This window comes from Schistocerca piceifrons, chromosome 3 (genome assembly GCF_021461385.2).
Source record: "Schistocerca piceifrons isolate TAMUIC-IGC-003096 chromosome 3, iqSchPice1.1, whole genome shotgun sequence".
Taxonomy (NCBI): domain Eukaryota; kingdom Metazoa; phylum Arthropoda; class Insecta; order Orthoptera; family Acrididae; genus Schistocerca; species Schistocerca piceifrons.
This window is the reverse complement of record NC_060140.1, coordinates 342567785-342581984: the sequence shown is the minus strand read 5'-3', so window position 1 is coordinate 342581984 and position 14200 is coordinate 342567785. Positions and strand designations below refer to the sequence as shown.

Genomic DNA, 14200 nt, shown 5'->3' with positions numbered 1-14200 from the left:
CAAAAAAATATTATCGCATTTGGAGGAGGAAGTTGGTGATTTAAATTTTGTGAGAAGATTCCGCCACAACAAAAAACGCCTTTGTTTTAATTATGTCCACTGCAAATCGTGTATCATGTCAGTGACACTCTCTTCCCTATTTCGCAATAATACAAAATGTACTGCTCATCTCTGAACTTTCCTGATGATGTACCCTGTTAATCCTATCTGGTAAGGATCCCAAACAACACTGCAGTACTCCAAAAGAGAATGGACAAGTGTAGTGTAGGCAGTCTCTTTAGTATACCTGTTACATTTGCAAAGTGTTCTGGCAATTAAACATAGCCTTTGGTGTGCCTTCCCCACTACATTTTCTGTATTTTCTTTCAATTTAAGTTGTTTGTAATTATAATTTCTAGGTATTTTGTTGAATTTACGGACTCGAGATTTGATTGTTTAACAGATTCCTTTTAACACTCATGTGAATGACCTCACACTTTATATCATTTAGGGTCATACAGATATGGATAATATCTTCTCAGTTTTCAAGCCATGTCAATTCCAATAAAATTTGTAGTGTTTCGAAAATTTCCGCATAAATTCTAGAACCACTCGGCCCTCCACCTTCTCAAACACACGATATTTTAGATGTGAGTGGGAGAAAGGAACCCTATCTACTGCGCGTCACCTCTCTGTGTGTGCAGATGTGAAATAGTCACGAGCAAAAGGTCGACACGGCATTTGAACAGCACTGATAAGTGTTGTCGGGCAATCCATGGAAGTCGTAGTGAAAGCACACGGAGGAACCAAGGAACTTCTGGGTTATTCTGTGCTGTTTGTAATTGTGATTATTGTTAGTGGCAAAAGAATAATTGAGATTCTGAATTGTGAATAAACTCTTATCTTGGACTTGCTGGAGGCAAGACATATTTTACGATATGTTTGCAGTAGAGACATGGTTGTTAAGCCAACTCTTTTCTAATGTGAGATGATAAGAGTTACTTACGAGAAGTTAAATGTTTATGTGTGAAGTGTGAATTTTGTTCTTACGAAGCTCAAATATACCAGTAGTTATTGAAAAGTATTCTTTGAGTACCGAATTATTTCGCAAGTGGTGAGAGAATCTTTAAGGTTCCTGTAACTTGCATCATTCTTCGAAGAAGTAGTTTGTAGAGATTCCAGAAGCCAGCTATCCAGAGAGGAAGATTGGCTGTATACACCAAGTAAGTTGACTCGTATAAGAGAAGTGGGAAGTATGCGAGCGCGCGCACACACACACACACACACACAGTCTCTCTCTCTCTCTCTCTCTCTCTCTCTCTCTCTCTCTCTCTCTCTCTCTCTCTGCCATGAAGAACGTTAGAAGTTCTCCAGTAAAATTCTCGGGCTGTCGATGGCTAGCTCTGCCATCTTCATCAGGAATAAAACTATTCAGAAATATTATTGGAATTGATGCGGCTTGAAAACCGAGAAGATTTTATTCCGTCACACTGCTGTGAAAGACCCAGAGGAAATAACTTTCCTCTATGATGATGACATAATGTGCAGTGTGAAATTGCTCGAAAAACTGTGCAAAAAGAAATCACATCTGCTGAGTTCTTTAGCATTTTTGTGATGCTGCTAGGACAAGGAGGTAATTCCTCGATTTGCTGTAGTGAAGCACCACATCCGAACTGCTGCAGTGGACACAATTTTGAAGAGGACAAGTCATGCTATAGTGAGACAGCGGATATGGCAGACAAGGTATGAGCTGGATTTTAATGCCAGAAACCTGTTTTATTGTCATCAACTTTGTCGCCATTCGTGGCAACGTCTAAGCAGTCTAACAAGTTTGACCACTTAACTCGTGGAAGAACTGAAGTGGAGAATTATAAGGCCTACAGAACAGTTGTTAATCTCTCCAAAACCAAACTGGACGACGGCTCTGTGGCAACGCTGACTAAAGGCCTTAATTTTTCACCAGTCCTGTGACGTCTGCCAGTTTTGGAGATTATTAGTGGCATATAGCAGTGCATTCAGCAACTCTCTCGTGATGCATCTGAGGATGTCAGACTTTACAGCCAGCCATCCTCTGTTGAAATCTAAGCCACCAAAATCAAATATTAGCCTGGAGGAACGCTATGGCCTGAGCTTGTTGCGTGACAAAGAGGGCTTGGTTGTCTTGCCAGCCGACAAAGGAAATGCCACCATGGTTCTGAACACTGAAGACTACCATATGAAGGTGCTAAATTTATATGTGACGATGCATGCCAGCTTAGTTGTGATCCTACAAATACCATAGTCAAGAGGACAGGGAAGTTATTATAGGAATCTGGTTTACAAATGAAGTGGTGAAGAAATTAATGCCTCACACCGCCAGACCTTACAGGCATTATGGATTGCCAAAGATGCATAAGGAACATGTTGTTCTTAAGCCAATTGCTACTGCAGTCAGCTCGTCCATCTAAAGAGTGGCAAAATATCTTGCAGGATTATTAGTCCCAAAACTGGGTCATGTGAACACCATGTTGTAAACTCGCAAACCTTTGTTGAAACGCTCAAGAAAATGAAAATGGTCGAAATGATGTAATGGTTTGTCTGGACATGGTGTCACTTTTTACGAGAGTGCCAGTACTACAAGACATGCTGGATTTTTTGGCCTAACAGTTTCCACCTGGAATAGTCAAGTTGTTCCGTGAAGTTCTAAAAACAACATACTACTTCTACTGCGATGAATGTTATGAAATGGCGGAAGGCACAGCAATGGGCTCCAGTGTCTCCTGCAGTCACAAATTTCTACATGGAGCACTTTGAGGATTAGGATTTGAACTCGGCAGTGTTGCATCTGTCTTGCTTCTGTAGGTACGTCGACGACACCTTCCTGATATGTCCTTATGGTGAAAATATACAGGTGGCGCACATAAATGGTGTACAGCCCAACATTAAATTTACCGTTGAGATGAAGAAGGAAGGCAAGCTACTGTTCTTTGACATTTTAGTTGAGTGGGCAGGAGGCCAGCTTGGTCATTCAGTGTACAGGAAACCAAGGCACACTGATCGGTATTTGAATGCAGGTAGTTTTCACCACCCTGTACACAAGAAAGCAGTCCTGAACACATTAGTACGTGGGGCTGAAGTTATTTCAGACAATGACCACCTACAGGTTGAATTACAACACTTGAGGCACATGTTCAGGGAGAAAGTCTACAGCAAAAGAGAAATTGCAAATGCTTTCAGGTGTCACCGAGGAAGGACACCTTATGAATTGGCAGATGATGCCAAGCCAGCAGCTCCCTGCCATACTGTGGGGCAATGAACAGCAAGTTAAGGACATCTACTGCAGAGACATGGATTGAGACCAGTGTTATGACCCGCCTCCAAGATCCCAAGATATGAGAATATTGCGCCTTGTTGAAGACGACATAGCTCTTTGTGTGCTTGGTGTGTATCGTGTCTCTTGCAAGTGCAGCAGCATCTACATAGGCCAGACAGTTTGCACAGTTGCGGAGCATTGCGCCAAACACAAGAAACATATTAAGCAAAGGGAGCTCAACAATTCAGCCATAGTTGAGCATTGTCTTGAAAACGGACAGAAAATACACTTTGAGAACACAAGAGTCATGGCTCATGCGCCAACATACTGGGACTCAGTTATAAAAGAGGTGGCTGAGATTAGAACGAACCGCAACAATTTCAACAGAGACAAGGGCTACACACCAAGTAGGGAGTGGGGGTGGGCTTTGGATGTCAAAAGGAAGCAATGGCGGACGCTTAACACTTGCAGGGAGGTGGAGTCTGCAGTTTCAGACATGGTGCTGGCCCATTGTGCCACCAGATGTCACTTGGTCCCGCAGCGGGCTTGCTGCTATGAGCTGCTCAACATGCTTTCTGCGCACTCATCGTTACAGCCCTCTTTGGTTGATGCCAGTGGCGGTAATCGTAAATATATAAGCAGGAAATAGTGCCAGTCCCAGCACGACGATGGTGGAGCTAGCTATCGAAAACTTGAGAATTTCATTGGAATTGATGTGGCTTTCAAACAAAGATGATTTTTATCCAGTCATGCCGCTGCGAAAGACTCAGAGAACACATACAGATATCTTTTCTAAATCATTCTGCAATTTGTTTTGATCTTGTGACAACTTTACTTTTAAGAAACAGAAGGGGGCCTATAACCCTTCCATGGGGAATGCCAGAAATCGTTTGTTTTATTCAGTGACTTTCAGTTATTATGAACTGTGACCTCTCTGATAGGAAATCATGAATCCAGTCCCATAACGGAGACAATTGGAATAAGCATGCAATTTCACTACAAGCTGCTTGAATAGTACAGTGTCAAAGCCTTCTGGAAATCTAAAAATACAGAATCAGTTTGAAATCCCTTGTCAGTAGCATTCAATACTTCCTATGTGTAAAGAACTAGTTGTTTCATAAGAACAATGTTTCCTAAATCCATGTTGACTGTGTGTCAATAGACTGTATTCGTCGTGGTAATTCATAATGTTTGACCACAAAATATGCTCCAGAATCCTGCTGCATATAATCGTTGATGATAAGGGCCTGTAATTTAGTGGATTACTCCTACTACTTTTATTGAATATTGGTGTGATTTGTGCAACTTCCCAATGTTTGGATACAGATCTTTTGTCAAGCGAGCAGCTATACAGGGTGTTACAAAAAGGTACGGCCAAACTTTCAGGAAACATTCCTCACATGCAAAGAAAGAAAATATTTTATGTGGACATGTGTCCGGAAACGCTTACTTTCCATGTTAGCGCTCATTTTATTACTTCTCTTCAAATCACATTAATCGTGGAAAGGAAACACACAGCAACAGAACGTACCAGTGTGACTTCAAACACTTTGTTACAGGAAATGTTCAAAATGTCCTCCGTTAGTGGGGATACATGCATCCACCCTCTGTTGCATGGAATCCCTGATTCGCTGATGCAGCCCTGGAGAATGGCGTATTGTTTCACAGCCGTCCACAATACGAGCACGAAGAGTCTCTACATTTGGTACCGGGGTTGCGTAGACAAGAGCTTTCAAATGCCCCCATAAATGAAAGTCAAGAGGGTTGAGGTCAGGAGAGCGTGGAGGCCATGGAATTGGTCCGCCTCTACCAATCCATCGGTCACCGAATCTGTTGATGAGAAGCGTACGAACACTTCAACTGAAATGTGCAGGAGCTCCATCATGCATGAACCACATGTTGTGTCGTACTTGTAAAGGCACATGTTCTAGCAGCACAGGTAGAGCATCCCGTTTGAAATCATGATGACGTGCTCCATTGAGCGTAGGTGGAAGAACATGGGGCCCAATCAAGACACCTGCCCAAACGTTCACAGAAAATCTGTGTTGATGACGTGATTGCACAATTGCGTGCGGATTCTCATCAGCCCACACATGTTGATTGTGAAAATTTTCAGTTTGATCACGTTGGAATGAAGCCTCATCCGTAAAGAGAACATTTGCACTGAAATGAGGATTGACACATTGTTCGATGAACCATTCGCAGAAGTGTACCCGTGGAGGCCAATCAGCTGCTGATAGTGCCTGCACACGCTGTACATGGTACGGAAACAACTGGTTCTCCCGTAGCACTTTCCATACAGTAACGTGGTCAACGTTACCTTGTACAGCAGCAACTTCTCTGACGCTGACATTAGGGTTATCATCAACTGCATGAAGAATTGCTTCGTCCATTGCAGGTGTCCTCGTCGTTCTAGGTCTTCCCCAGTCGCGAGTCATAGGCTGGAATGTTCCGTGCTCCCTAAGATGCCGATAAATTGCTTCGAACATCTTCCTGTCAGGACACCTTCGTTCTGGAAATCTGTCTCGATACAAACGTACCGCGCCATGGCTGTTGCCCCTTGCTAATCCATACATCAAATGGGCATCTGCCAACTCCGCATTTGTAAACATTGCACTGACTGCAAAACCACATTTGTGATGAACACTAACCTGATGATGTTACGTACTGATGTGCTTGATGCTAGTACTGTAGAGCAATGAGTCGCATGTCAACACAAGCATCGAAGTCAACATTACCTTCCTTCAATTGGGCCAACTGGCGGTGAATCAAGGAAGTACAGTACATACTGACGAAACTAATATGAGCTCTAACATGGAAGTAATATGAGCTATAACTTGGAATTTAAGCGTTTCCGGACACATGTCCACATAACATCTTTTCTTTATTTGTGTGTGAGGAATGTTTCCTGAAAGTTTGGCCGTACCTTTTTGTAACACCCTGTATATGGCTGTTAAGTATGGAGCGATTGTATCAGCATACTCTGAAAGGAACTAGTCAATGTACAGTCTGGATTGGAAGACTTGCTTTTATCAAGTGATTTAAGTTACTTCACTACTTCTAAGTTATCCATGTTGCCAGCTGTTCTTGATTTGAATTCTAGAATATTTGCCTACTCTTCCGCGGTGAAGGAATTTCGGGAAACCGTGTTCAGTAATTCTGCTTTGGCTGCACTGTTGTTGATAGTATTTCCACTGCTGTCATGCAGAGAAGGCATTTATTGTGTCTTCCCGCTAACATACTTTACATACGATCAGAATCTCTTTGGATTTTCTGCCAGGTTTAGAGATAAACGTTTCATTATGGAAACTGTTATAAGCATCTCGCCTTCAAACCTGCGCTAAATTTCGGGCTTCTGTAAAAGATCACAAATCTTGGGGATTTTGCATTTCTTTGAATATGGTGTGCTTTTTTCATTCTTTGTGCAACAGTGTTGTGACCTGTTCTGTGTACCACGGGGGTCAGCTGTGTCATTTGTTAATTTATTTGGTATAAATATCTGTTGCTATTGATACTATTTCTCTAAATTCAAGCCACATCTGGTCTTCCCTTACATTGTTAATTTGGAAGAGTGAAGATTTTCTCTCAGGAAGGTGTCAAGTTAATTTTTATCTGCTTTTTTGAATAGGTATAGTTTTTGTTTATTTTTGGAGGATTTGAGGTTAAAATATCCAGTCTCGCTATGACAACCCTGTGTTTACCAATCCCTGTATCCATTTTGATGCTCGTTATTAGCTCAGAATTGTTTGTTACTAAGAGATCAAGTATGTTTTCACCACTGTTTACTATTACCATGGGCTCATGAACTAACTGCTCAAAATGATTTTCAGAGAATGCATTTAGCACGATTTTGGATGATGTTTTATATGTACATTCAGGTTTAAACATGGATTTTTGCCAACATATCGAGGGTGAAGTAGTCACCATCAACTTTATTTGTATGATTGAGGTATGCGTTTGAAATTAAACTCAGGTTTACTTTGAACCTTTCAGCAAGGACGGGTATACACTCGCGCGCGCGCGCGCGCGCGCGCGCACACACACACACACACACACACACACACACACACACACACACACACATATCCATCCACACATATCATATGTGTATATGTGTATACCCGTCCTTTTTTTCCCCCTAAGGTAAGTCTTTCCACTCCCGGGATTGGAATGACTCCTTACCCTCTCCCTTAAAACCCACATCCTTTCGCCTTTCCCTCTCCTTCCCTCTTTCCTGATGAGGCAACAGTTTGTTGCGAAAGCTTGAATTTTGTGTGTTTGTTTGTTTGTGTGTCTATCGACCTGCCAGCGCTTTCGTTTGGTAAGTCACATCATCTTTGTTTTTAGATATATTTTCCCACATGGAATGTTTCCCTCTATTATATTAAAGTGATTTGTTTTACACACTTAATGTTGAAATAGAAGATCATAAGTTAAAAATTAGCCAGTAATTTTTACATTTTCATGACTCATTGTAAATTACTTTCTGGCTTCCAATAACATTGTGTTTTACGAAAGTTTTAAATATTTGGCCTAAACAATAAGTTCTCAAGTAAGTAATTATTACACACGATCAACTCAGAATATGTACACTCAGGAAGGGCTACACTCACTCTGACAGTAAGTATTGTTGCAACAATTGAGTACATAGTCGAATTATTGTCTAAGATGATGTAACTTACCAAACGAAAGCGCTGGCATGTTGATAGACACAGTGCTTTCGTTTGGTAAGTTACATCATCTTTGTTTTTAGATATATTTTTCCCACGTGGAATGTTTCCCTCTATTACTAATGAAGAAATCATCCCAAATTTACAATTTGGCCTGTAATTTACAACAATACTAGGAGCAAATTTGAAAATTTTAAAACGTGTTTTTTGAAAAAAAATTAATTAAAATTTTAAATTTTGTTTTGAAAATAATTTTATGGTAACCTATATATTGTTGTATTCCATAGGAAGGAGCATGAAAAATGCTGTGCTATGGTAATCATCCCAGGATGTAGCTCAGTTAGGAAAATTTCTACAACAATTCTAAAAACTGCTGTTTGCTGTTTTTGGGCCCATTTATGAGAACTTTTCAGCTCACTTAACTCAGAAATGAGTTGACATGTCTCCTAGTCTATGCCAACAGTACACATGTGACAAATTTCAAGAAAGTCTGAGATGGTGAGGCTTAGACCATGTGTTGATTTGACATGGAATAATCCAATAGTAGGTATTATGTCGTATCGGTTAATCAGTTTTCCAACTGAGTGGCCCAATAAATTCCTGAAACAATGAAGTACAGTGCTTTTAAAAATGAACTCACATTGAGAGGCACTAGATTTGAACATTACTTTTTGTCATTTCTGTTGATGCAGAATTTCAGATTTTTTAGGCACACACTAGTTATTTAGTGGGGTATCTACTGAAACAAGCGAAGCGAAGTATGAAAGCAACTGCAAGCAAGTGAGGAACGAAGTTGGTTATTAAAGAATGTTGTCCTTTTGGAAGGTTTGTTAACTATGACTTGACTGTGTGTGTGTGTGTGTGTGTGTGTGTGTGTGTGTGTGTGTGTGTGTAGCGGGTGGGTGAATGCTTCCAATGTGGCAGACACTATTTGTGTTGTGTGAACAGAGATAGGGAGATGTGTGGGCTTGCTGAGAATATGTCGAACAAGTGCTGTATTTGGAGCCACCCCCACTTTCACCCCCCCACTTAACCCTCTCATCTGCAATTTACCCTTCATTCTTACTTTCTCAGTACACTGCCACACAGAAACCAGCTTCCATGACACAGCAACAAATTTCTAGCAGTTGGCTGTGGATTTCATTCTGCTTATCAGTTATGGATGGGAAAAACCAATAGGTTAAAACCGATGCCAGTATTTGAGTTCTGAATAACCAATATTTTTTAGTTTGTTTTGTCTCGCTTAGAACAGATGTCTTTTTATTTGTGTTAATAACCGAGTAAGAAAAACCGAAATATCAGTTAGCCCCAGCAGTCCTATTTTTTTTATTTTTGGATAAAACTTTTTAAAAAAGGAGTAATTTTTATTCACAAAATTTGCATTGGTTTGAAAAGTTGCACTATTGTAGAAAATGGGGATATCAATCAGTACTATTTTAATAAAAGTGCTGACAGAAATGAGCAACAAACACACGGCATAGGAACTGGTAGAGTGTTGTTGAGACAGTAATGTCCCTGTGGCCATGTGTCATGGCTTAAGGTACACACGTATGTGCTGTGTGTGAGATTTACCCCCAACTGGTCTGTGCGGTATTTTCTTGCTGTCATCACCATACATCCCTTGTACTGCAGAATGGTAACAACCCTACTATGGGAAATATTTTTTCAGAGTGAAACAACAGTGAAGTACAATGCTTGGTTTGCTTTAAAATATCAAGGATTTATCTGCCATTTCTGTGAAATAATAAAGAGGAAGGAAAAATATGATAACACAAATAAATTAAAAACTTAACAATAATTCATTCATAGTATACACTAAAAATAGAAAGCAGCTGATCTTCTGCCTGTGTTTACATTATATGCTTTTATCTGCTTGTAGACCTCGGAAACAGACAAATTAACACAAAAAATAAGAGTTCTTAAGTCTTAGTTTTCACCCTTTAGCATAACTATTTGTAATGCCCGAATAGTGGTATGATACCTGATTACACCATGATTTTTGAGTAGAGTTTCAAAAAATTTGAATGGGTAGCAGAATACTGGCGAGTTTTTTTGTAGTAGTCAACCATTTTTCACTTTTTGGGAAAAGCAGTGAATGAGGATGGACTAAGTTTGCTTTTATTTGCCTATTTAATATTTTGATTTTGTGTGTCTTGAATCTGAGTGAGTCAAAATTTTTCAGAGTTTGTTAGATTTGCACATTTATTACAGGCAATAATAGGAATAAAAGACTGAATGTTGGTTATTTCGTAAACTGGTTATTTTGAGTTGTTTTTAACAATCAGGTTAAGGTGGTGTGGAAAAAATATAATAGTATAACTGAAAACTGGTTGTCTCAGTGATAACTGCCATGCCTGCCACTAGTATACGCCCCAGAAACAAATTGAAATCCTCATCCAGTCAGTACTGCTGCATGTTTAAACCATTGCTGATTTCCTCAGTACAAAAATTCTTGTTTGGTATTGGAAATAAAATGAAGCTTACATTCCGATCAGTAAAAACATATTTTATTACTGTTATTTTTGGGTGCTGCAAACTTAATGTTTTCCAATTATATAAAGCTCAAAAATTGTATGCTTCATATTTTTAAGTACTGAAAGTTTCTTCGAAGTGGCACAGGTCATTCATTTATATTTGCATCATATTTATTATGATTTGCATTTAATAATGTTAAGTTGTAATTTGTGATGAGGAGCTCCTGGTATGTACATTATTTTTCAAAATAAGAACATGCAGATTTATATTGTGTTTGATATTATAAACAAGAAAGTGTTAAGTTCTTGTTTTTATTTACAGATTTCCTTAAAGATACAGGGTCAGTTTCCAAAAACAAGAATGATGCTTCTCTTCCAAATGGCAAGTCTGATAGAGAAGCAACTGTTATGAAGCAAGAGGAAAATAGAGAGAGAGAGAATAAAGTGACCATAACAAAAGTGTATGAGTTTGCTGGAGAAGAAGTAAAGTAAGTTAAAGTAAGCAGATTTCAGATTTTAAAAATAAAATGTTATGATATATATGCTACAACTTACATATACAATGAATTTGAAGAATCTCCCTTAGTTTACTTGAAGAACAATAATTTTTAATTGCCTCAGAATGAATCTTTTACTCTGTGGCAAAGTGTAAATTGTTTTAAAACATCCTGGGGGATTAAAGGCTGATTCACAATTCACGTAACAGAATGGAATATCAAAACGTTCCACAATGCATTAGCACAGATGGTTAACAAGATGAAATGGGGCAGAATGGAATGCCATGGCATTAGCACAGATGGTTAACAAGATGGAATGGGAAAGAGTGGAATGTCCTGGAGGATTCCCAAGAAGAAAATGGTAGTGGGGGTAGAGTGGTCTGCTAGTATTGGAAGTTTTAATTTATTCTTGCATCACTCACTCATGCTGTAGTAGTGGATTTTGTGCTTTGTTGGCTTAACCCTAATGGTACTTTTTGCACTATTTTCATCACACATTGCACAGGCTGTATGAAGACTTGAATATTTTAGTATAAGTGTTCTTACACCAAAGATGCTAAAAATCTGAAAACTGAAAATTATTTTGGTTTTCGATACCAGATAAAGAAAAAACATAGCCAACATACAAACAAGAAGACAAATAGATGAAACCATTTTCCTTTAAAAAAACCTCTAATAGTGACAAAGTCAACCCTAAGGAGAAAAAGTACAATTATTTGATGCTTGGAGGGGAAAAAACACGCAGTGGATAAAGTAAAGTGATGCTATGTATTGCCTTTTAAATATACTTTGATGTGAAACTTTGTGGTAGATTAAACCTGTGTGTTGGACTGGGACTCAGACATCAGATCTTTGCCTTTCACAAGCAAGTGCTTTGCCGACTGAGCTTTCCAAGCATGGCTAATGGCCGTCCCCCCAAGCATCTGAGCTGTCAAAAGATACTGTTTGCTTATCTTGTCTCATAATTACCGAGTGACGATGTAGGACTATGTGACATGGATAGAAGGGGTGAGGAGGGAGTGTTTAATATGATCAATAATAAAATTAAAACAGCAAAAGATGCTACACGTTGTTAGCTTCAAAACTTAAATATGTGTTTTATAGTTATACAAAATTATTTGTTATGATTACTGCTAATGGTACTTTATTTTGTGACTTGTTTTGAAATACTTCATCAGTTCATGGTTCACTGTTATTGTAATGGTCAACATTTCACTTCTTTTCCTGTTTTGGAAGTTTTTGGGCTTTTTGAAGATTACACAAGACAACTGAAGATTTTAAAATATTTGCATAAAATGATAAATTATATTCTTAATATATGATAATTGGTGCTGTTATATTGTCTGTTGAAGTTGACATGCTGGAACTGGCAATTTATTGCCCCAAAAAACTGTGTACAGGGTTACAAAGGAGGTTCCAGTTGATTCTGTAGAAGCAAAAACAGCAGCTACAAAGCCTCATTCAACATCTCTCTCTCCCGCGCCTGCAGCTGGAAGAGGCCAAGGAAAGGCAAGAGGTGGATTGTCCTCAGTGCTGGGCATGATAGGTAACAAGAAACAAAAATTGGGAACTCTTGAGAAGTCCAAGCTTGATTGGGATCGTTTTAAGAAAGCTGAAGGTATTGAAGAAGAACTTCAAACGCACAATCGTGGTCGTGATGGGTGAGTACAACATAGGCTAAGACCTCACTAACAAATTCTAATTTGATTTGCATTGACTTCTATTATTTATAAGATTTCAGTTTTTAGTTTAGTTTTTCATTATCTTAGTCTTCAGTGATGTAGAAAGCAACAATTGTAAGACAAAAATTCCCCATTAAAATGTAGTTGTGTGGTTCAGTCTGAAGTTCAGCATTTGATTGTAAAGGATAAAAAAACTCTGGTTGACTTTCCTTTGGTAATTGGTGTTCATGATGATACGATGTAGCAATTTGAATACATATGCAGGCTAATAAAGTTCAGTTTCAGTGTTTTACTTTATTTACAAATCTTGTAGTCCTGATTGTCATCAACTGATTTTAAAGTGTACTAACATGAACCCAGTTTCAAAACATAACAGAAAGCTATTCACTGCCATTTCACTGATCAACCTTTCTATATTGACTTGCACATAGTCCAAGAGGCTTCAACACTTAAGATATTATTGCATTTTCTGTTTTGCTTGGCTTTGTTCTGCATTACATTGTTGACTTCTGATGGTTTATGTATCATGTCAAAGGTTTGAACTTATATGGGTACATCATTGCACAGTGATGAAAGTTACATGAATTATATTTATTTTCACATTCAGTATATTGATTTATGATTGACAATTAAAATGTTATGTTTCCAGGTACCTTGACAAACTGGATTTCCTGCAGAGGACTGATATTAGGCAATTTGAGTTGGAGAAACAACTGAGAACATCACGGAGAAGTAATAGATGAGCATTCTACTGTATTTAGGTGCAAAATCTGCATGTGTGTGCAGTGGAATGGACCAAATTCTTTTCCACAAAGTTCTGTCAAAGGCTGGAATTTTATCTCTTTAATCATCAGTAATATGTCGGCTTCTCATCCTGAGTCCTTAGATGTTCCTTTCAAATGGACATAACTTGTAAAGGCTAATGGGAATTAAATTTCTGGTGAATGTCATAAAATTTGAATCCAGTGGCATATTTTTATGTATCTTGATTATATTGTACAACATCGTTACCATATGCCACAGCTTTCATATAATCCCATCACCATAGGACACTTGATCTTCACGCTTAATTATTGTTCCAGTATTAACACAGCTGTAGCTGTTACGACATACATGTACATATTTGTGATTTATTTACTAGATGGTATACATTCCTTGTTAAGTATTTACATTTTGTAAGCATTGTCTAAGTAACTGTCAAAACAGATCACAATGTATCATATAAATAAAACAGTAAGTAGACATGCAGAACTGACTGACTAATAATTTCTTTGTCTAGTGAATACTGTTTTTTCATAATATATGCCTTCCTCTTGCTTTAGCTGAAAATGAGAGAGAAGGTGAACTGTAAATGCTAAGAAACGAAGTAGTCTGTTTGGTTTCATGCTTCACTGTATCGCAGAATGACTGATGCTGTATAGATCTGTCATGTTGATGTTGTCATGTATTTTTCATGGCTGTTAATTGCAACAAAGTAAGGAAAGTTGTGTGGGTAATTATATGTATTTGCAGAAGGAGCTGTTTGAAAATTTTATAACTAACTATGGCCATGTAATTATGCCACCTTCGACTGAAACCTTTTCTTTGCAAAACGAATGGTTGAATG

At 38.5% G+C, this 14200-nt stretch overlaps 1 protein-coding gene across 3 annotated transcripts in view; it reads left to right on the top strand.

Moving 5' to 3' along the window:
• Positions 1-13923, top strand: part of LOC124787953 (craniofacial development protein 1) — a 55438-nt gene extending 41515 nt beyond the window's left edge. For all 3 annotated transcript variants that reach the window (XM_047254955.1, XM_047254954.1, XM_047254956.1), the window contains 3 exons: positions 10738-10903; positions 12313-12573; positions 13244-13923. In XM_047254955.1, the coding sequence (XP_047110911.1) occupies positions 10738-10903; positions 12313-12573; positions 13244-13337 (521 nt within the window). In that variant the 3' untranslated portion in view covers positions 13338-13923. The remainder of the gene's footprint in view (positions 1-10737; positions 10904-12312; positions 12574-13243) is intronic.
• The last annotated feature ends 277 nt before the right edge of the window (positions 13924-14200 follow it).